Genomic DNA, 23,611 nt, shown 5'->3' on the forward strand with positions numbered 1-23,611 from the left:
ATTTACATGTCAGATAATCCAGTGATATATATTCTATTACAACTTTATGCCACTGTGTTCTAGAGGGGGGTTTGTCAGTTATCCAATTTAATAAGATGCATTTCCTAGCACAGAAAGTTAACATTTTATATAATTTCTCTTTGTATTTATCATTAATAAAACAGTTTGTTATCCCAAGTAACATGTAAAGAGGATCACATTGCAGTGACATGGATAAAATCCTGTTTATATCTTGCCCACATGACCACAGGCAATGGGTGAGACTCCCTATCTGTATTTTACACTTAGGACAGAGGGGGGAAAGGTCAGCACTGAACTTATGACGCTGGGAGGGGGATATATGAGCTCTGTGCAAAATGTTTAATTTAACTGTTGCAGATCCTCAAGGTCCTTGCATTATTCCATGCCTCATCCCACTCCTCATCCACGCCGAGTTCTCCTTCCCATTTACCTTTTACGTGTAAAGTGCCGGTAGTGACATATTCTTTAAGCAGTCTATAAAAGTAACCTATGGAGTGGCCTGTTTAAAGTGAAAAGAGCTGACGCTCTTTGCATGAACTGCTTTGGTCAGTAAGAATTGTTGTATCTTTTTTTTTATGAAATCTCTTAGTTGAAGGTATCGGAAAAAATCCTGTTTAGGAATATCATACTTTTCACTTAACTGACTAAAGGACATCAATGTGTCGCCAACAAATATTCCAGATCTGAAAACCAGGATCTGTTATTCCTGGCAAAAAATCTAAGTTATCACATATTGGTGTAAAAACAGAAGTGGATTTATGTCTACCCTCCAATCTTCTAATTACCTTCCAGGCCTTGACAGTATAGACCAGGGGTTCCTAAACTTTTCCACGACAAGGCCCCCCAAATACCACTAGGTTCTGGCTAGGTACATTAAGCTAATCCTAATAATTATTTTAGCCACAAGCACTTCGCGATGGACCATACAGTGTGTAAAAATTGCATTTGGGGCTTTCTGCTATATGAGAGCTATCACTCTACTATTATTCCCAGTCATTATCATGGAAAATATAATGTTCAGATGTTCATATATGCGACAAATTATTAAAATGGCATTATATAACAACCCTCATAGTAATAGTATATTTTCAATTTTTCAAATGTTGCTTTTATTTTTCCTTCCAACTTGCCGAGGCCCCCCTGGCACCCCCTCACGGCCCCCTCTTTGAAAACCACTGGTATAGACTGTAATTGGATTATGACATGCATTAACTAAAGGTTTTCTTAAAAATAAAAGGTTTGCAAGAGGTAGTTTGGACATAGAACTTTCTATATCCAACCATATGGACAAAGATCTTTGCGTATCCAGTCAGTGATAAAGCGGAGGTGTGCACTAATATCGGGGAGGTCAAGACCACCCTCTGACGATGGAAGGCACATGGTTGCTAAGCTGAGGCGGGGCTTCTTTGCCCATATGAAGGAGCTAAACCAACTGTTCAAGCTTTTAAGGGTTTTATGAGACAAAAGAACTGGAATCATCTGAACAGGGTAAAGCAATCTAGGCAAAACATTCATTTTCAGGAGAGCCACACGTCCCAGCCAAGAGATGGGTAGTGTATTCCATCTCTCCAGATCCAATCTAATGCGTTCAAACAAAGGGGTGAAATTAGTTTTATATATTTTATCAAAATCTGGGGTTATTTATATCCCTAAATAAACAAAGCCAGATGGGGACCACCTGAAGGGGAATGGACATGCAGTTTTAGGTTGATACTTCAGACTACCCAGGGGCATTGCTTCTGATTTGTCAAAGTTTATTTTATATCCTGAGAAGGCACTGAATTTACTAATAGTGTCAATGAGATTAGGGATAGACACCTCAGGCTTAGTCATAAAGACCAGGACATAATCTGCATAAAGGGTTATCTTATGCTGTCTATTGATTATTGGTAGACCACAGATGTCCTCATTTTTCCTGATTGCCTCTGCCAAGGGTGCTATAACAAGAGCGAACAAAAGAGGGGAAAGGGGGCAGCCCTGTCTGGTGCCTCTCTGTATGCAAAAATTAGGAGATCGTAATCCATTAGTTAGAACAGAGGAGAGAGGATTATTGTCAAGTAATCGAACCCAACTGATACATTTTTCACCTAAGCCAAACTTGTCTAACACATAAAAAAGAAAGGGCCATTCGACACGGTCGAACGCCTTCTCTGCATCCAGAGAGACGACCACACCATCCATTGACTGTTGATGGAACTTTTGAATAGTGTTCAGCAATCTACGCATGTTATTGCATGAATTACGGCCTTTAATAAAGCCAGTTTGGTCTTCATGAATGAGCACAGGGAGTAAGCCTTCTAATCGTGTAGCCAATATTTTAGAAAGAATCTTTAAATCTACATTTAATAAAGATATTGGCCTGTAGGAGGCACACTGCTCTGGTTGTTTTCCTTTTTTCAGAAGCAACGAAATGTTGGCCTCCCTGATATGATTACATCATAAAACAAATACATTTTTATGAAACAAAAATTATTTGCTTGACCATGTTCTGTCTTTTTGGCACTGGAGTAGCCCACTGACTCAGATGGGACGTGATCAGGTAAAGGTTTGGAACAAAAACGGCAATTCAATTTCAATTTATTGTGCTTATAGAGCGCCAAAACATTACACATGTATCATGGCGCTTTACAGAATGTAGGCAATCAGAGAAAAGGAAAGAAAGAGAGAGGCCCATGGGTAACAGGGGCGAGGGGAAAAACTCCCTAGAATTGGAGATACATATAGGAAGAAACCTCGAGCAGATCCACGACTCAAGGGCCTGACCCATCTGCCTAGGGTCAATACAGGACAGTAAGGTCTGTATATATGACAAATACATATGATAGTCAGGTGTAGAGAATAAAACATGGTGTTAAAAAGCACTTGAGCTGAAAGTTACAAGAGGTGGGGGGATTACGTATCTGGTTTGATAATTCATTAATCCTGATTTAGTGACAGAAAAGTTCAAATAGTCCAGCGTTGGATTTGTCCAGGGGAAGGGAGTTGTCAAGGGGCATGTGGTGGGTCGGCAGACAGGCCAGGAATCCGGGCAGAATTGTCATAGGCAGGTGATGGAGATGTAGAGTGGGTTAGTATTACTGAAAATCAAAATGGTTAATGTCAATAAGTAATTAGTGGTACTATATATTGTTACAGTATATCATAGTGAGAATAGGCAAGAGAGGGAGAGTTGAGAGAGAGAAGGGGAGAGAGGAGAGGGGGGGGGGGTTGTACGGCGTGACACATGAAAAGTCCATGACAGCACTATGCTATAGCAGCATAACTAAGGCATGGTGAGGGGTAGTCGGCACCAGCGCAGGTGGACTGGGGTGCCAGTCACACAAGGACTCAGCAGGGTGGTCCATTCCAAAAATCCCTGAGGTGGGTGCAGTTCCACACCGCACCATACCTAACTATGGGAGGCAGTAAAGAGGTATGTTTTAAGTCTAGACTTAAAAATAGGGAGGGTGTCTGCTAGTCGAATTGAGGAAGGAAGATTATTCCAGAGGAGGGGTGCGCAATAGCTGAAAGCTCTGCCTCCTACTGTAGTTTTTGAGATTCTTGGAATTACAAGAAGGCCAGTATTCTGTGATCGTAGCGGTCTAGGTGGGTTATATGGGACTATGAGATCTTTAATATATTCTGGTGCCTGGCTATTAATGGCTTTGTATTGTAGAAGTAATATTTTGAAGTCAATGCGACTTTTAACAGGCAGCCAGTGTAGAGATGCCAGGATAGGGGAAATATGTTCATATTTTTTAGTTCTAGTGAGTGTGCGAGCAGCAATGCCGCTTTGCATTGTTGGACTTTTATTTTGACAAGTTGTAGTCGGTCTGTCTTCCACATTCATGAAAGGTTAGGTATACACAAATCCGGCGAAACACGGAAGTAAAGCAGCGCCGCCATTACTGCGTTGCCTTGCTGCTAAGGAAGTAGCGAAGTAATGTGTTGATCCTGTAGGCGGCTGTAGCAGACGTTAGCTGTAGATGCAAAATCTTCTTTTTCTTAATTTTTATTTAGTACGTATGCTGTCCAGTGATGCCAGGAAAAGCGTGTTGTGTGGTCGGTTGTTTTAACAACAGTAAGAATATACAGACCTAGAATTAAACCGTTTGTGAAATTCACAAACCTTTGTTGCACATTGAGTGCCCATGTTTACAGGCTTACGGATTACACAGAGTTCCTTGTCGAGGTGTGGAGGACCAAGATGTGCGTTAAAAGTGGATGAAATACATACGATTAATAAAATAATCCTGAATACCTGTAAGAACATGTATTTAACTGCTACAAGTGGTCGTGGCTAATAGTTATTTGCAACTTCTTAAGCTTGTGATATTAGCAACACAGCTACTAATGATAGCATTTGGCTTATTGTTGTCATTAATTAATACACGTCTTAATACATTATGTTGTCAATAAATTACCTTCATTGGTAAGTTTTGGCCACTGCCTGACATCTACCCAATGTTCCCTTTCACCTGACATTTTTTCATGAGCAGGATCTCCTATTTGATATTCTCTTGACAGGATGCTTTCATTGAAAAGCCATTAGAAGGCACTGGCAAGTGTCACACCGTCACACTCGCAGGCACGCAGTAATGTCGGCAGGCAAGATGGCAGCGCCCATAAAGTTCGCGGCGGATTGGTGTATAAATGTTGAGTCATGTCTCATGAAACAGTCATGAATGCCTTGTGCAGTTTATGACAGGTGCTATGTGTTATGAACTCACCCGTCAAGTAAAGTGTTACCCAAATATTGTTGTCCTTAATACACTGCTCAAAAAATTAAGGGAACACTTAAAACACATTTTTTGGAACCTTCCACCCTTTTCTCCCATTCTCAAACTACATTCACAGAATGTCTGACAGTTCTTGCAAAATAAAACACTCGCCTCAAAAACTTTACTTGTGCTCAGAACCAACCGATCCAGTGTGATTGAAGTGTTATTTTTTGAGCATAATGACATTCACACATAAACTATAACCGACACGAAGAACATTGTTGGGGATCACTTTCAGAGCGATTTTGAGAACTAAAAAGGCTATCAGAACCCATACATTTTAGCCGTCACATTTATTAACACAAAGAGAGACTATTTGTTTATCGTTGTTCAGTGTGGACGCTTTTATCGTTATGGTTATCGTTATCGTTCTTGGTGTGAATGACCCTCTATTCCACACGCCAGTCCAGTGGTGGCGGTAATGCACAAGAAATAGATGCCAACCGCCAATAAATCAGAAGAAGGTTAAGTAGGGGCAGCCTCTGGGTAGGGGCAGCGCAAACACGTAGGCCTATTGTTTGTCAAGTTGGACTACGCCAGTGTGGAGTTTTGTCGCACTATATTACGGATTACCCTCTTTTCTAGGACCAAGGATATATTTAGGCCATTTTGCATTTTTAAGTTATATTTTGGTATTTCTAATCTGGATGGACAATTGCCAACACAGGACAGGCTGGTGAAACGCGGTTTTTTTTAAACAGGACCGCCGAGTCCCTTTTGCGTTCCCAGAAGAGATGCCACTACCTAGGATATTATATTACTCAGACATTTAGTTATTTCGGTGTCTTGAATTGTTGAGCGATTTTTGTAATTGTTTTGTGGGTTGTTTCGGGGAAATTTGGGTTGAAGGCTCAATTTGACGTGCGCAATTTGTTTTGGGGAATGAATGAATGAATGAATGAATGAATGAATGAATGGAACGCGACTAGTTTGTTAACTCGCCAGAACAGCGATTATATAAACCACGGAAGTTTAACACAAGTGTTTGGATCTTTTTGCCTTTATTTGATACAACGTCCTGGGATTATTGCGTGAACGATCCATGTTTACCTTTTGTCATTTAACTCATGTCCACTACATTGCTTGCCAGCGTAGTAGCCTAAATGAAATAGCCTCCCCACACCTTTTGATGCGTCTTGTAGCCCTCTCTCTTGGAAGGTATTAGAGAGCGTTTGTAACACCATCATCAATCAGTCCACACCTCCTCACACTCCCATTTACCCTCCTTTGTGCACTTTGAGCAGGTTAATCCATGGACGTGCCCACCTGAGTACCATCATACTTGTCTAACCAATAACCTAAATCATCCTAATTTGCAATGCAAATACTGTATTCATGCAGCTGATTGGGTAAAATGGACTCCAGGATGCCAACAGGTCAGATAAAGGTCTTGTAGCGCAGAGTGGTTGTCACAGGGATTCTGTGGAAGTAGCCTACACTCTGTAGGTGTATGTTATCATAAGGACAGCTACTGTTCTTTGGTTATATACATACATTTCTTTAAACTGAAGGGAAGATTGAGAGGATTTCTTTGGCACAGCAGAAGTCTGAAATGACAGAACCACTACCAGTGAAGGAGATCAAAGAAGAGGAGTTTGACTATTTCCTCCACAAACATATTTTGGCTAGTACATTTGAAGATAAGACTGTATTGGAACCTTGCTGTAGGACTGAGACACAAACATCATCTACCTGCAGAGAAGAGGAATTCACACCAGTGGAAATGATCGAGGAAAACAATTCTGATTCTGGAGAACATGGCCATGATGACTCCTCTACTACAAGTAAGATGCTTAAATGTTGTACAGTAGCCTCCAGAATTATTTGCACCTTTGGTAAAGTTGACTAAAAATAGGTATAAAAAATAATGTTTTAATTATTTTGTTTTGAACTCTCACAATGAAAACAATGAGGAAAAATCCACCCAGTAGTTTAAGGGAAGCAAAATTATTCTGAGAAAAAATCGCATAAAGAAATATATATATTTTCTTTAACAAAAACGTGTTGCTCACAATTATTGGCTATTTGTATATAACATCTTTTATACAAAACCTAACAGAAGCATTTTCCTTACTTTCCTCAGAAAGACAAGAAAATAGACTAAATTTAAATAAAAATAAAGTGTGTTGACATTTTTAAGTCAGGGAATCCGGGAATGTCTATAAAATCTACATTGTTGAAAATGCCCATATTTACAGTTAAAACAATGATTACGGTTCTAATCAACTGGAAATGTGACACACATGCACAGTATGGGGGTGGCAAATTCCATAAAAAAGTATCCAAGTCCCCCCAAAAAATTCTTCAAAAGTGACCTCACTGCTAATAGTCTTCAATACCATTTTCAAAGGAAATCTGCCAATCCCTTCCAAGACACAAAAAGTTGGTCATGATTGAATCATTCATCATCCAGATCGGAAAAAAAAATGTGGTTTACTGAACACAAAATCAAGCTTCGGCCATTGCCATCTCAGTCCCCTGATCTAAACTCCATAGAAAAACAGTGGGGTGAGTCAAAAAGGAGAACGCACAAGTTTGAAACTAGGAATCTGGGCGATCTCGGGAGATTTTGTAAAGACGGATAATCCTTTGCTTTGTATTCTCCATTGTTATGGGGTGTCATAGGAGAATATTACAAGCTGTTTTGTTGACAAAGGGAAGCTTAAGAAGGTATTACAAGCAGGGGTGCCAATAATTGTGAGTGACATGTTTTTGTTAAAAATATTAATTTCTTCATGAGATTTGACTTTTTTTTATTAAAATAGATTTGCTTCCCTTCAAGATTGGGTTTGTCCTCATTTTTCCATTGTGAAATTACAATAAATCACCAACAGAGATTATTTTTTATACCGGTTTTTAGTCAACTTTAGCAAAGGTGCTAATGATTCTGGAGGTACTGTATTAGGAAAACCTGGAGGGGTTCTTGGTTATTAGCATTGTTCATATTGATTTTTCAGACTTGTAAGGTCTGCTGTTCAGACCCTGAAGGAATTTATTTTCTGTTCATTGCTTTTTGTGAGAGTGTTTCTACTTATCTCAGTAAGGAAAATAAATCAAGAGCCTATGTTGAGTACAAATATGTCTTCTGAAGGCTTAAACAGAGCCCAGCCAAAAACTCCAATAAAATTTGTATCAACTTTGAGGGACAGCTATGACCATGAAGGATTATCCAGACCAAACGTGACTATTTTGCTACATACTATTCCTATTTATGTACCAGCATGCCTCCTTGAGCCTCCTACATGGTTTAGTTCTTGTGCTGTGGGCTTGTGAACTTTGACAAAAAAAAGAGCCGAACAAAATTGACACCCCCCTCCCCCTGTAAAACTGGCTGTATCTTGGAAAGTATTGATCTTACATAAGAGTAATTTTACAGTCTCCTGGGTAACATAGGTACACCTGGTAATTTTTTTCAGAATTTTTTGAGACCTAAGTGTGTGGGCCCTGGTTGAACTGACGTGGAATGACCCAATACTTAAATCATTGCATGCTATTTGCTGTCTGTTGCACTTTCTGTCTCCTGTCCTTGACTTCATGTATCCATGCCCCACTGTTAGCAACCATGCATTTGAAATGTAATATAGAAATAGACAGACTTATCAAGAAAACAAGCACATTTGCCTGCCAGTGTGTTAAGCACATTTGTTTGGCTAAGATGTCTTAAAATAAGTCATACTCTTATTAGTTTCAAATGATTCCATGATAAAGCTCTTGGTAAGGTTTTATGTTAAAAACAATACCAGCTTAATGTTTGTATCAATGTTTGATTAATACAAGCAGTTTTTGCAGTGTTTATGCTCCAGTGTACTCCAACATACAATTTCTGTTCCAACATCTGCGCTGTAGTCAAATTCAAAACTGTCCTGTCCCCTACAGACCCCCAGTCTCTGGCCCAGATGAAGAGGCTCTCAGTGGTGCTGGTGGACTGCTGTAGACCACAAGGACCGCGAGGGACGGACATGCAGGAGCAGACCGACGGAGATGATGCAGAACAGCCCAAGACCAGTAAGAAACTAGAAACACACACACACACACACACACACACACACACACACCAGTCCTTGACTGTGTCAATTGGGCGGAACCCAGAGAAAGCTAAGAACTATAGTAATTTACTTGGGAAAATAAAAGCTATTAAAGGCTATTTTTAAAGTTTTACGGTAGATGCTCTGCAATACACTGTCTATGCTCCAACATTTGCACACTGTACACTGTACACACAAGTATATGATAAACAGCTCCTAAACTGACCCGTTCCCTATAGAGCCAGTGTCGCTGGCCCAGATGAAGAGGCTATCAGTGGTGCTGGACTGCTGTAGACCACAAGGACAGCGAGACAAGAGCATGCAGACCAATGGAGATGCAGAACAGCCTGAGACCAGTAAGAGACACACAAACACACAAACAAACACACACACTGCAAGTAACAATTACCCATACATTCATAGTTGGTTGATCTGTTGATCTGTGGGATTATTGTTGATTAGTTGTTTTGAGTCCGACAGAATCATGGCTGGATAATTGTTTTTGTGTTGCCGTGTGGAATATGGCTACTTATCGACTGTGAGAATATTAGGTTACTTGAGACAGTCATGTTAGACCGGCTTGCCATATCAATGTTGTTTCACATTGGTGTCCTGTGGCCAAATCTCTCTTATTTTCCAAGATCAATGTTGACGGGTACAGTAGTGATCAGTTTTGATCATGTGATCAATGTGGCTCAGATCTCTTCAGACTGCCGTATACAAAGTTACTGGCTGTAGCCTACACACACAGGACAGTCACATCCTGCAATATGGCCGGGACTTATTTTCCAGTACTGAACGGTGGACAATACATGACCCCTCTTATTATAGGGCTACTTGCCAAAAGAAAAAAAAGAATCTTAACACAATGTGTCTTAAAGAGAATATGATCATGATAGATAGATAGATAGATAGATAGATAGATAGATACTTTATTGATCCCCAAGGGGAAATTCAAGTAGCATACAGACATCACACAGAACATGCACGTACAGCAGAAATGGTAAATATAAGTTAAGAGAGTAAAGTATAATGTAGACATGGTAATATAAAAAACTATGTCAGTGCAAGAATAGGTTGAGGTAATAGGGTTACAGCCATTCAGTATTGTAGCAATTGATGACTCCTCTTACAAGTTTGATTCTAAAAATAAATGTCTTAGAAAAACATGGAGGGGTGTGAGGAGTTCTTTATATAATATTTTCTGAGTGTTTAAATCATAGGATGCATTTTACCATCTTTAACACAAGGTCCTCTGCTCTTGACTTCATGTATCGGTGCCTGTGTTGACATTCACATGCCATTTCTAGCTAGACACTTTTACTATAAATCCCTAAATGGAGAAAGATAATATTTTTATTGCTGTAGGAGGAGGAAGAGAGATTATATGTTTTAATAATTTTCTTATATTACAGTTGTTGAAAGGATCGCAAATGGGAAGAGTTTCAAGAGGGGGTCAGATCTCAACCCACATCAGACAACACATACTGGACAAAAGCCAGATCACTGTTCAGAGTGTGGAAAGTCTTTTGTTGATGCAGGTTGTCTCAAGACACATCTGATGATCCATACTGGACAAAGGCCATATCAGTGTACTACATGTGGGAAGGGTTTCAAAACCCGCACATACCTCACTGTACATCAGAGAACACATACTGGAGAAAGGCCATATCACTGTTCAGAGTGTGGAAAGTCTTTTGTTGATGCAGGTTGTCTCAAGACACATCTGATGATCCATACTGGGGAAAAGCCATATCGGTGTACTACATGTGGAAAGAGTTTTAAAACCAAAGCAGAGCTCACTATCCATAAGAGAACACACACTGGAGAAAAGCCATATCAGTGTTCAGAGTGTGTAAAGAGTTTCACTCAGATGAGTAATCTCAAGACACATCTGATGATCCATACTGGACAAAGGCCATATCAGTGTACTACATGTGGGAAGGGTTTCAGAACCCTTCAAAGCCTCACTCTCCATCAGAGGACACATACTGGAGTAAGGCCATATCACTGTTCAGATTGTGGAAAGACTTTTACTAATGTAAGTGTCCTCAAGATACATCTTATGATCCATACTGGGGAAAAGCCATATCAGTGTGCTACATGTGGGAAATATTTCAGATCAAGCTCAGCTCTTACTGTGCATCAGAGAACACATATTGGGGGAAAGACATATCTGTGTACGGAGTGTGGAAAGAGTTTCAAATCAAGCGCAGGGTTTACTGTTCATCAGAGAACACACACTGGAGAAAAGCAATATGAGTGTTCAGAGTGTGGAAAGACTTTTAGTCAATCAAGTAGGCTCAAGACACACCAGAAAATCCATACTGGTGAAAAGTCATATCAGTGTGCTACATGTTGGAAGAGTTTCAGAACCAACGGTTCTCTCACCCTCCACCAGAGAACACATACTGGAGAAAAGCCATATCAGTGTACAGATTGTGATAAGACTTTTACTCAGTTGGCTTATCTCAAGAGACACCAGATAATTCATACTCGATAGTCCTTCAGTAGAATGTCTTTTGTTATTAAATGTCATTAAATGATGTGCCATTTCTAGGTACATCAGAGGATCCATTTAGAGGAGAGACCATATCTGTGTTCTCAGTTTGGAAAGACATTTACTCAGGTGTCACCTCTCGAGAGACCAGTGGATCAGTCTGATGCTGTCTCTGAGGTGTCTGCACCTGCATGTTAATATTAAAATGTTTGCTGGTCGATTCTTATGTAGTTATGAATATTTCCCTGCACTGTATTGAGATTAGTGCAGTCACTAAATGAATTATGAATTTATTGTATGGTCCCCATGAACGGAATTCCACAAAACTTGGCCTTCAGAGGGTGTCATAATGCTCCTATACTTCAAATTCTTTGCAGTTTTGAACATGTCAGCCAAAGATACCTGCGATTACAATGCCTCATTTTTGCTTTTTCATTTTAACTAGGTGGTGCTATACATTAAATGAGTGGATATGGGATGTGTTGACATGGGCCCTGGCCAACATACAAAACAATTGGTCACCCTAGGCCCTACTGCTCTCTATTTCACAGAAAACTGTGTCAGGCCATCTACAGGCCAGTTGGCGTGCAGTCACTAAATTTACACATACATTAATTTATTGTATGACCCACCATGAACGGAATTCCACAAACTAGGTGGTGCTATACATTAAATGTGTGGATATGGGATGGGTTGACCTGGTCCCTTGAGACCAACATACAGTACTAAAAAAATGTGGTCCCCCTAGGCCCTACGGTTCTCGAGATATTCACAAACTGTCCAGCCTACCCTCAATCACATTTCAGATTTGCTTAATTATCTTGAGGTGGTGCTGTAGCATGTCTTGTTTGGTATACTGACGGGGGTATTGAGGATACTTGCGATTGAAGAGGATTATTATTTTCGTGCCAGCGTTTCCCTCGGCTCGGTCTCCATTGTACTCTGCTGTTCTAGGTAATCGGTCTGGCTGTTTTCCGAATATATATTTGTTTTGAATGTGCTTTGCAGAACTGTAAAATGTGGTATTCTTAACTCTTTCCTGGGAACCAGGGGCTTGCTGTGCCTCCAACCCCATTTCCAACTGGGAAAAATAAAAAAGATGGCAGACCGAACAGATTTAGATTGCAATTTTGAAAAGACACTGCAACAGACCAGTCTTGCAAAATGTTTAATACAAATTGACAATATGTAGAAGACCTATGGCATACAGAAGCACACAAAGACGCAAAGCAGCCAGCATTTGTGCATACAAAGACTGTCAAGACATCTAATTTAGTCTGTACCTCATCCTTTAATTCCCTGTGTAAAAGGAAAGCATGACCCTGTATTTGTTTATGCAGTCTTCCAACAGTGCGCTAATAGTTTGATTGATGTTAATGGAACTCAACAATTAGAGGGAAGGCTTGATAGCTAATTAATATTGCTGCCTTTTTTCAGCCCCTCGTATTTCCTCATCTCAGTGTCCTGTAAATGTATGTAAACTTCTCAGCAGGGTGTGTGTGTGTGTGTGTGTGTGTGTGTGTGTGCGTTGTCCTACAGGGTGTATGGCTTTGGGCTGGTTTATGAGGTCGAGGAGGCTTATGTGCCTTGCTGCTAAATGACCAGAAAACTACAGGGAGCAGTCAAACAGGCATGTTTAATTCACTTCCTCTCTCGCTCTCTCGCTCTCTTGCTGTCATGATTTATTTCGAACACAAACACACACTTTTTTTCTTTTAAACCACCACTGTCCACACATATTAAACCTGTGTTTTCACAGACTAAATCGAGTGTTTTCTCTGTCAGAAAAACTGTGTGTGTGTATATTTGGTGTTTGTGTGGAATATGAGTGTGTGTTGGTGTATGTTTGATGGCATGTTTGTTTTTCAGTGCTATTCATGTGTAAAGAAATGTGTTGTTTTATTGTTCTTTGTGTACAAACAGTCATGCTAATAAATCTATTTTGAAAATAAATAAAAAATAAACAACATACATAACTGAATCAATCGCTTTCACAGCTGTGACCATGTCAGATATGTAGGCAGGATAGGACAAGAGATCCATAGGTCTTTGAAGAGCAGGACCACTGAGAAAATAGGCGCACTGGTGGGAGTACATTATATTCTCTACTTTTGTGTTATGATATTACAAATTGGTGTGTTGTTCTGTTGTTTTTTGTATCTGAGAAGTACTAATAAATCAACTTTGAAGTTGAAACACACGCACACAGAACAGAATTGATTGCCTTTCACAGCTATGACCATGTCAAACATGTAGAAGAAACACAAGATCACATAATGGCTCAGCCTCCCTGATCATTTGACCACAGTTGATCCAGCAGCACAAAATTTCCATATAGTTTGTTTATTGACCATTGCCTGCTGTGCATGTAGTGAAACTTACTTTCTTAGTTACACACAATCTCTCTCTCTCACTCACACACACACTCACGCTGTCAGTGCTGGGCCCTTAGAATCGTCCTGAATACGCCCCCCCCCCCCAAACACAGCGCTGGACCTGGACTGAAGGCCTATCTTTGATCACAAAATAGGCCCATTTACCACTCAGTCATTTCCCTTTTCTGTTCAGATAACCAGAGGCGGACAGAGTACACAGCTTCATTACTTGAGTAAAAGTACAACATTTTCTAAATATTGCATTACTACTGCCACAGTGCTTACATTTATGTACAGAAACGTCCTACATGGAGTTATGAAAAATGTTAATGTTAATACCTTGGAGAATGTAAAATGAATTGGAAGTAAAGTCAAGTAATTTTCATCTTTTTACCATGTTGATGGTAGGTATTTCTAATACATGTATTTAAAATAAGTATTTCAAATACAAAATACTGTTTTGTAATTGAAACATTTGAAGTGAAAACTATCATTAACTTGTTCAGAAAATTGAAATAGTCTGGCGAGGTGGGGCCACAGGTTGGCCTCATTTATAGAAGTGCCATCCTTCATTTGATCTTAGATCATTTCTGAAATGATCGTAGCCTACGTGTGATTCAGAGAACACAAACGTACGCACAAAAATACGTGCGTATGCCACCCTTCCAGATGTGCCCATTATAAATCACAAATGAACGTCAACTTGTGCGCAGCCGGATGGTTTTAGGTCTCCGCCTTGTAAACACACCCTCATCAATATCATTAGTATGTTTTTATGAAATCAATGGCCTAAAAGCTGTAGCCTGTGTAAAATGATATATTGAAAACATTGTATAGGCCTAGCCTATGCCATCTGATGTTAAAGGAGAATTCCGGTGTGATATTGACCTAAAGTGTATTGAAACATGATACCGAGTGTGAACGTATGTCTCATAGCCCATCTCGACTTGTCCCCTGCACTCCAAAATCTGGCGCTAGTTAGCCGATGCTACCAACAGCTTTTTCAATAGTGGTGCTTCGGCATCGGGCTAGCCATGCAAATAAATCACTGTTTTACACCCATTTACGAGGCTCAATGTATCTCCACACTTCATTTGGTAGACTTCCGAGGGCCCTGACATTTAAAACGAGACATTGAGAACCAAAAATAATTCAGTGGAAATGCATGGATTCCAGTTTCTTCCAGTAGCAGCAACTGGAATCCATGCATTTCCACTGAATTATTTTTGGAATCTGATCCCTTATCATACCTGTTCATTCTTACTCGTTGCTCGACTTATCGTGACTAAATTCAAGATGGCTGCAAACGCTAAACTTCGTGAAGATACTGTCTGTATAAATCGTCTTGTAAGTAAACTACCAGTGCTTTTTCAAAGTTCTCAATGTCTCGTTTTAAATGTCAGGGCCCTCGGAAGTCTACCAATGAAGTGTGGAGATACATTGAGCCTCGTAAATGGGTGTAAAACAGTGATTTATTTGCATGGCTAGCCCGATGCCGAAGCACCACTATTGAAAAAGCTGTTGGTAGCATCGGCTAACTAGCGCCAGATTTTGGAGTGCAGGGGACAAGCCGAGATGGGCTATGAGACATACGTTCACACTCGGTATCATGTTTCAATATACTTTAGGTCAATATCACACCGGAATTCTCCTTTAAGTGTCATTCGGTTTTTGTCATAAATTAGGATTAGGATTAGAGTTCATGTGTCATGACAGTGCACTCAAAAAAATATCTTGTTGGACTTAATTAAAAATGTTTTGTCAAGTGGTTCCACGAAACTGTATTAAGTAACTCTAAAGATACTATATTCTTTACAATTGACTCAAATAAATAACATTAACTGAACAAGAGTGAATAAAGTAGATGGTAAGTAATTGAATTCCTTTATTTTTATTTAGTATTCTTACATTGAACCAACTTAATATGGCTGTGTTCAACCAACTTAATGCTGTTATGTTCAATTAATTCAGCATTCTTACATTGACTCAACTTAATACTGTCCTGTTCAATCAAAGTCACATTGTTATGTTCAATTAATTTAAGTTAAAAAGATATCTAGCACACATCCACATTAAGTTACGTTTAAGTGATACAGTTACGTGGAACCACACTTGACAAAACTTTGTTAAGTAAACTCATCCTAAACACAAAGTTCTTAAGTAAATCCAAAGTAAACAAGTTGAATTTGTTCTGCATAACATTTCTAAATAAAATAAAATGTCTAAAATTGAACAAATGTGTTGAAATAGCAAACAGACACACGGTCTTCAAAACAAATCTGCATTTATTTAGCAGCAACCTTTGTCTCCATTCTCATCAATCCATCAGGGACATTTATTAGTAAAATAGAAATGCAATGAACAGAAAAATATCTCTGCTAAACACAGCATGTTTAGTTTCGTTACATTGTTAGTGATTCAACTATAATGTCTACATCTTCTAGTGGAGGCATTGGCACCCTCATGTTTGATTACAAAGATCCCGATGGTGGTTTTCTCCATCTGGCTCTGGGCATCAGTCCGCGTCCTTTACCACAGACCAAAAAAAAATACATTTAATTGATGACTTTTCAAACAAAAGTATATGTTTTTAGATATGTTTGAATTCAGTGGATTAACCTCGCATCTCCTTTAAATTAAAGCAATGGTTCTGAGTGAATTTCACCCTTGGGTCATTGCATGATCATCGCGAGCGCCTCTCCAAAATCCCTCAACGTCTATGATTTCTTTACACTAAAAAGGTAGTTAACCAAAGATTAAAACTTTGGGTGACATTTTACCAACACAGACTAGGAAGCTTTGTCTGTAAAGGGTTTATGCGTGGTCAAACAGACCGATGGTGACTTGTTCTGCTTTAACATGCATATAGACAGCCTTAACAAAACATTACAAGCACCGAAACATGAACAAGGAAATGTCCATGGGTACTAAAATAATATAAGAAGCCATATTCATTCATACCCATTTTCCACTAGACGTACCACTGCTACTCTCACTGCTGTAATGCTTTACTGTTTTTTTGATATTCATTTACACTTAGCAGGTATTCCTTTATGAGTTTCTCAGAGCCTTCATTTAAGTACACAAGTGCTTTCAGGTTGCAAGCTCTCAACAAGCCAATGGTATAATTCTGCAAAATAGGGAAATGAACACTACTTTACTTACATTTACAAATTAAGCACCTTAATGTTTACCATGCCTTACCATGCAACCCCCTTTGTTAAATGTTAAAAGAGATTTTTAGAACGCACTGATCTTCAATTTAAATCTATTCATGGGGTTGAAACAGGCAGTGCACCCCAAATATGTCAATGTTAACTTTCAAATTCATGTCATGTCAGCAAGGTAAGACCTTTCAAAAAAAGTTAGCAGGTGCATGGCAAGGTCCGGTAGCTCATGGCCTAATATTGGATCACAGGTTTTCAAAGTGGGAGGCACAAAACAACTTCTCACTAACCTAGTCAATGGCAGCCATGATCTCCTCCCTTCCTACGCACACACAGTAGACAGCCTTGTGCAGATGATGTCGAGTTCTGACATTCTGACAACGTTATGAGGGGAGAGGAGATAGAAAGAACAACTAACAATACAACCCAGCATTTGGAAATACAGAAAGAATTACAATTAGCATATGGTATGGGTGTCTGCGACCAAAGTAACCATGAGCTAACCTGTAATACTTCAATAAATGAGAACTTGATGACACTCCGGTCTTCCGCTCCACATTTGCACTGCCACATAAAGGCCTGTGGGGAGATGAGAAAGTATATCAAACTCAACAAATTTACACTAAAATGTGTAAAACTATAATAATATTGGATCACAGAATCAATTCAGAATTTTCATAGAATTGAACTAGGAAGAAAACCTTTAATTAGATTGGCTTGTTTGTGATTTAATTAATTACTTGTTTGTGATTAACAAATCATTCAAACATTGAAGAGTAGGTAGCCTCTAGCATGTAAAATGTAAAATTATTTACTGCCATTTGCTTTGCTCTTTTAACTGATATATAAGCCGGATGAGAGCCAAGTAGCCTATGATAGCAATACAAAAATGACAAGTCTGATGTTCCTGCAACTGCTGTCCTTCAAAGATTGCAGCTACACGTGGCTAATGTTACAGAGAGACTAGGCAAGATGGCAGAGTTTGCTACACGAACATTAAAATGATTCAAATGTTTCTTGACGGACTTTAGAGTCTGCATCAACCCTAGCTAATTGTTCATGACACAGAAGGATAATTTGGTCAAACAGAGTGGGGTGCACCTACGTTTCATTACATTTTTCAGATACTGATCCAACTATTAGTATTCACATAAACCCAGGCAGGGTTTGTATGTGGCTAACGTTAGCTGCTAGCTTATCTTAGCAGTTAAATACATGAAGTCATCCTGACCTTGGCACTTCTATGAACATTCAATTGTGATTTATACAGTATGAAATAACCCCATCAAGGCACCACCCCTGTCTATCTTCAGTAGGGAGCAAAACTAACCCGGGAAACATGATAGAATTCTAGCCTGAGATGACTTAACATTCTAGCTCGCCAGCCACCATGGCAGATTTAGTAGCTAACATTAGCTGTTCGAGTTTAGTAACACATTTACACTTACACATAAGATCTACTAAAATGATTATTCAAGTTGTTGTTACGACAAACTCGCTAAACTCAAAACAAAAACACTATGAACAGCAACAAATACATACCTTGTAATTACAGGATCCAAAAATGTTCCGTGAGCAAGCGAGGAAAAAATGGCGGACCTTCACTTTCTCAACCGTCTCTGGCGGAGTCCTCACCATGGTCCTCCTAAATTGTGAAATAATGCTACGGCAACCATAGAGGGACACATTTCCTAATCTAATGCGTTTTGTTCAAGAAAGTTGTGTAGATCCAATGCAAACATGTTAAGTTAATCAGCAAAAACGCATTATTGATTTGAAATAACACAACCAACTCAATTTCACCTTAGAAACCTAATTTTGTTTTGTAAATCCTACGAAAGAGGATTTATTAAGATGAACAATAGTGAGATTTCATTTTTTTGAGTGTGTCGTGTCACTATTATGACGATACTTTCAAGTAAAGTGTTACCGGAAAGTCTAACTAAAGTTAGTTTAGATTATGAAGGAGTGGTGTAGAAATCCCAGACTACAGAACGTTCTGGGAAAGATGACACATTTAAACCCTACGGGATGAATCTGAGTTGTACCAATCCATTCTATTACTGTCTGCTATAGTGGAGCCAAGGGTGAGGCTCACCCACATTCCAGGTGTCAGGTGTTTACCTGAAGCACAGAAAGTCAGAGACTTTAGATTAAAAGTACAGGCTTCAGTTTAAAATCACACACACACATACACTTGTGTAGACGTAAGACAAAGGTCATCAGCGACTTGGCACTGTGAACTTGAGTGCAAAGAAACAGGGAGAAAGCAGGGGAGATAGACAGATATAAACAGAGAGAGAGAGAGAGATTTTCCTTCTAAAAGCAAAGCTATTCATTTCATGCAGAAAGGAATTACAACATTAAGCAGTTTAATACTAGTAATTTTAATTCTAGTGTAATGTTGAGTGTTATTGTTTTGGATAAAAGTGTTTAGATGAATATACTATTATGGTGTGTATTCTCAAATGCTATGTGCCTGCAGTTAAGCTGCTGTTGCAGAAATGCTGTGATGAGACTATCTGCATCTTTACTTCCTGTGAACCTAATCAGATCCCCTCCAGCTACAGCTTGTGTGTGTGTATGTGTGTTTTCCTGTGATGTCCCTCGGTTTAGCAGAGACCTTTTATGTTTGTGTGTGAGTGTGCGTGCGTGCGCATGTGTGCACATGAGTGTTCTGGTGTGGCATCATAAATATAGCAGAAATATGCTCTTTAAAACTGGAACGCCTTGCAAAGAAAAAAAAAACAAAGAAACATTCATTTGTAACATGAATTAGTTGAAAAACACACACACAGTAACAGTAACTGAATACGGTCTGAGGTGACAGAGCTCACTCACTAGTGTGTGTGTGTGTGTGTGTGTGTGTTGGGGGCAGTTGTGTCAGTCCTGCATGGAGAGTAATGAGTAATGCCCACACTGGAGCTCCTCATTAATCAGCATTTGGGTCCAGTGGGAGCCATGAAGGAGGAGAAGTGATGGAGCTCATGAAGCCGTCATTATTTCACCCCTGATTGAGCCACACAGCTGGGCTCTCACATGGAGACTCCGAGGGGAGGAAGGGACTAAGATTTATTGCGAGATCTGGGAGTTTATGTTTAAGACCAGACCTCAGGTCCAAAAGAAAAAAAAAAGACCTTTCAATAGCAGAATCTACACGTGGCAAAGGCTCAGACATGATACTGTTGTGTTTAAACAAGAAAGGCCATACGTGAATAAGTGGATTTGCATGGTTCAACTCAACAGCTGAGCTGCAGGTTTGACTTTGTTGATCAGTCAATATATCATTATCACTCTATAATCTCTCTCTCTTAAGCTCCCTTGTTGAACCTCTCTCTCTCACTCTCTCTCAAACTCTTTCTCTTGTGCTCTCTCTCTCTCTCCGTATGCCTGTCTCTCTCACTCTCCTGATATCATGGAGGGGTAGGGAGGAGCCTGTGAAAGTTTCTTCTTTAATCAGATGAAGAGTGAAACAGATATAATTTTGCCAGGGTGGTTAAAAAGCTATTAGAATAAAGCGTCTCCCAGATAACTGGTGAGGAAGCCATTTTACAATCCTTTAAGGGCTCAGATGAAATTCAATACTGTTAGAAGATGAACATTTTATGCTGAATTGGCCACCCGGGAGTGCATGCCTAATATTTATTATCTTCTGCAAAATGAAGATACTTAAGATGGATGTTCTCATATCTTGGATTGTACACTCTGTTGTCTTAAAACCCTTAAAGTGTCCCCTTCCAGGACTCTTAAGACCAGTTATTGTTAACTTCGCAAACTACAACGGAAAGAAAGAAGTGCTTAAGGCTCTATACACGCATATATATGGACCATGACTTCACGACAAAGGTGAAACAACAGCGAGCGGAATATAAACTTCTACGGGAGCAACTAAAAAAGCTGCAGCTCAAATCACATATTCTGTCTCCAGCAAAACTCAAGGTTTTCAACTCGGATGGAACTACAACAAGCCAAACGAACAATTGGAGAAGGTCACGAGATAAATTTAAGGAACTGTGTGTAAATCAACAAACTGACACCGTCGTACTTGGGTGATCGGGATTATAAAATTAAATAGTGAATATTACGTTTGTGGACAACACTTGAGGGACACATCCAAAATGAGAAGAAGGACTAAATTACTAAGTTAAATCGCTTTGTTGGGTCTTTGGATGGGCCCTGTGGAAGAGGACATTGATTGCTAATTGGACTGACCGTCTCTTTCTCTCTCTCTCTCTCTCTCTCTCTAGGGATTCTGTATAAGGTTGGGAAAGGAAAGGTAATTACTCCGTGTGTGTGTGTGTGGGGGGGGGGGGGGTTGGAAATACGGGTGTAAGGGATGGTGGAACGGGGAGTGTGTGTGTAGGTGGGGGGGGGACTAGATGTGTGTGTGTGTGTAGGTGGGGGGGGGGGGGACTAGATGCTAGATGTGTGTGTGTGTGTAGGTGGGGGGGGGGGGGGGGGTTGGATGTAAGGATGTGTATGTGTGTGTGGGGGGGCTGGATATATGGATGTGTGTGTGTGTGTGTGTGGGGGGGGGTGAATATATGGGTGTGGGGAGGGAGGACGTATGGACGTATACGTGGGGGTGTAAGTGGGTAGGTTTTACCCTTTCGGAGTAAATAAATGGAGGGGAATGGGTCCATAGGTAGAATGGTGCACTGAAAAAAAGGTCTCTTTGGGGATGTTGAAATTGCATGAATTTATTGAAAGAACCTCACATGATTTATTAGTGGTCCTTCTGAAATTAAAAAAAATCATGTGAGCCTAAGCTATTCCTTGAGAATATCAAATTCACATAATTTTGTCATGTTGGATGGTAAGAACTATGTGACGTGACCACGCCGGTAGCTCGTGCACCTGACCTGAGTCTAAGCGGGAAGGAGGAATCAACTGGCGTTTTCCACACAATTGCTCTGAAGACGTTACGAGCGGCATGCAAGATCTACAATGTGAGGTAAATATCAATTGATTCTTAATCTTCGGTAGCTTTTCCGAATGTTTTGCCAAGCTATTGCGTTTTTACAAACAGATAGTTGCACTAACTTCTTACATCTAATCATACCAGCTATGGGTTACTGTTGTGGCGTCAGCCCAATATAACGGTCGAGAATGGGGTTATTGTTGTGGCGTTGTCGTCGTATTCAAGTGGTGTGGGTTTTACTATTTCGACACATGTTTCATAGCGAATTCATTTCATTTTCGGCAACCTGTTGTGGTCACTGCTGTACGTCAATTGCTGTGCGGATTTAGAACCTAGAAAGTGTACATCAAGCTAAGCTAGCTGGGTTTTGATGGCGCCAAGGCATGACTGGCTACTAAAGGGTAACGCGTGCGTGCATTGAAACCCATCGACAACTGGTGAATAAATGCTGAAGCTTTTTGATGATGATATTTGAAAAATGGTCTTGTGAAATCCTGCTTCAAACAGCCAAAGGAGCATTTTGTTTATCTGGCAGTCACTGGTTAGCATTGCATATGGACAATACATCTAGATAACTGAACCTTTCACTGTTCAATGCTACATGGTCATAAATCTTTGTGCACTTAATGTGCTTTTGTACTTTTTAAGACGAGTAATGCTGAGTTTGTATCATGTGATTTGGGTGTTGCAGAGCGTGTAGAAGAGGATTTACCACCTGTAGAGCAAACGGTCCCTCACAGTCCAGTTCCAAATACACTTCAGAAGGAGCTTGCTGCAGCATTACTGAAATTGGAACATTTGGTGCATGTGCCAGGTAAGTTACAGCAATTGATGATTTTTTACACACACACACACACACACACACACACACACAGCCTTTCTTACTTAGGTCAAACAGAACTACCCAAGCCTTTTATTGGCCTGACTTTGCACTAGTATTTTATTGACTGTCTATGCACAATTTCAACCAAATTTTGCTGCTCTTATTTTTTCATTATTATATGTGCCCTCTTATTTACTTATTTACTTACTTTTTTGTTTACTTGAATGTTATGTTTGTCTGTGGACTTAAATTGGTAAAATATGTCTTGTCTTCACCGTGGGCCTTTTCTGAGGCGACTATAAGAAGAAATTATATTATTTAGTGTAGGTAGGCCTTTTCTGAGGCGACTATAAGTACGCCAAAACAACCACTTAGAAAAGATGGTTGAAGATAATGACATTTTTGGAACCTTTTTTTTGTTGTTTACAATTTTGTTTTCCTTTTTATGTTTTTTTTTATTTCTTTTGCTTTCCCAATTTTGGTGTTTATTTTTCTATACCTATTTACCCAACCTGCTAATTTCCCGGTATTTGCAAACACACACAGACATGGAGTTAGGGATATGCTATCCATATTACAATGGAGAATAGCTAGTTCAGTATATTTGTGGACTTGTAAACAGTATATGGTTATAATGAAGCAAATTAGTCCCGTTTACCTCTAGATGTGTGACCTAAATATAATATCATTAAACGTGAATGGGTTAAATAATCGAGTAAAGAGGGAAAAAATCTTATTTCAGATAGAAAAGGATAAGGGAGATATAATTTGTTTACAAGAAACTCATTTGCAAAAAAAAGAGCATGAAAAACTTAAAGCAGCAACTAAAAGCCAGGTTTATTTTAGCTCATATAACTCCAGTCAGAAAGGTGTGACGATAATAATTAAATCTCATGTAGGATTTGAAAAAGAATACTGTGTTATTGATAAAGAAGGTAGGTATGTTTTGGTTGTGGGTAACATAGAGGGTATAGAGGTCTCTATTCTTAATGTCTACTATCCTCCAGACACAGGAATAG

At 39.6% G+C, this 23,611-nt stretch overlaps 1 protein-coding gene and 2 long non-coding RNA genes across 4 annotated transcripts; 1 reads left to right on the forward strand and 2 right to left on the reverse strand.

Annotated features, from left to right (window-relative positions):
- The first annotated feature begins 5,221 nt into the window (after window positions 1-5,221).
- Window positions 5,222-11,757, forward strand: LOC121700422 (zinc finger protein 501-like). Of its 2 annotated transcripts, XM_042083359.1 has the most exons (6): window positions 5,222-5,286; window positions 6,450-6,565; window positions 8,658-8,786; window positions 9,046-9,162; window positions 10,222-10,303; window positions 10,388-11,757. In XM_042083359.1, exons 2-6 carry the CDS (start codon window positions 6,505-6,507, stop codon window positions 11,307-11,309), a joined length of 1,311 nt encoding a protein of 436 aa, XP_041939293.1. In that variant the 5' UTR covers window positions 5,222-5,286; window positions 6,450-6,504; the 3' UTR covers window positions 11,310-11,757. The 2 variants fall into 2 exon arrangements, with proteins under 2 accessions (XP_041939293.1, XP_041939292.1); XM_042083358.1 differs by lacking the exon at window positions 5,222-5,286 and having other exon boundaries at window positions 5,296-6,565.
- A 4,191-nt stretch (window positions 11,758-15,948) lies between these two features.
- Window positions 15,949-16,710, reverse strand: LOC121700427. Its single transcript, XR_006027231.1, has 2 exons — window positions 16,643-16,710; window positions 15,949-16,208 (listed from the first exon to the last, which is right to left on the reverse strand). It is a non-coding gene; the product is annotated as an uncharacterized LOC121700427 (long non-coding RNA).
- A 12-nt stretch (window positions 16,711-16,722) lies between these two features.
- Window positions 16,723-18,732, reverse strand: LOC121700426. The gene is made up of 4 exons (XR_006027230.1): window positions 18,391-18,732; window positions 17,353-17,427; window positions 17,139-17,222; window positions 16,723-16,811 (listed from the first exon to the last, which is right to left on the reverse strand). It is a non-coding gene; the product is annotated as an uncharacterized LOC121700426 (long non-coding RNA).
- Window positions 18,733-23,611: the final 4,879 nt, after the last annotated feature.

This window comes from Alosa sapidissima, chromosome 24, assembly GCF_018492685.1.
Source record: "Alosa sapidissima isolate fAloSap1 chromosome 24, fAloSap1.pri, whole genome shotgun sequence".
Classification (NCBI taxonomy): Eukaryota; Metazoa; Chordata; class Actinopteri; order Clupeiformes; family Clupeidae; genus Alosa; species Alosa sapidissima.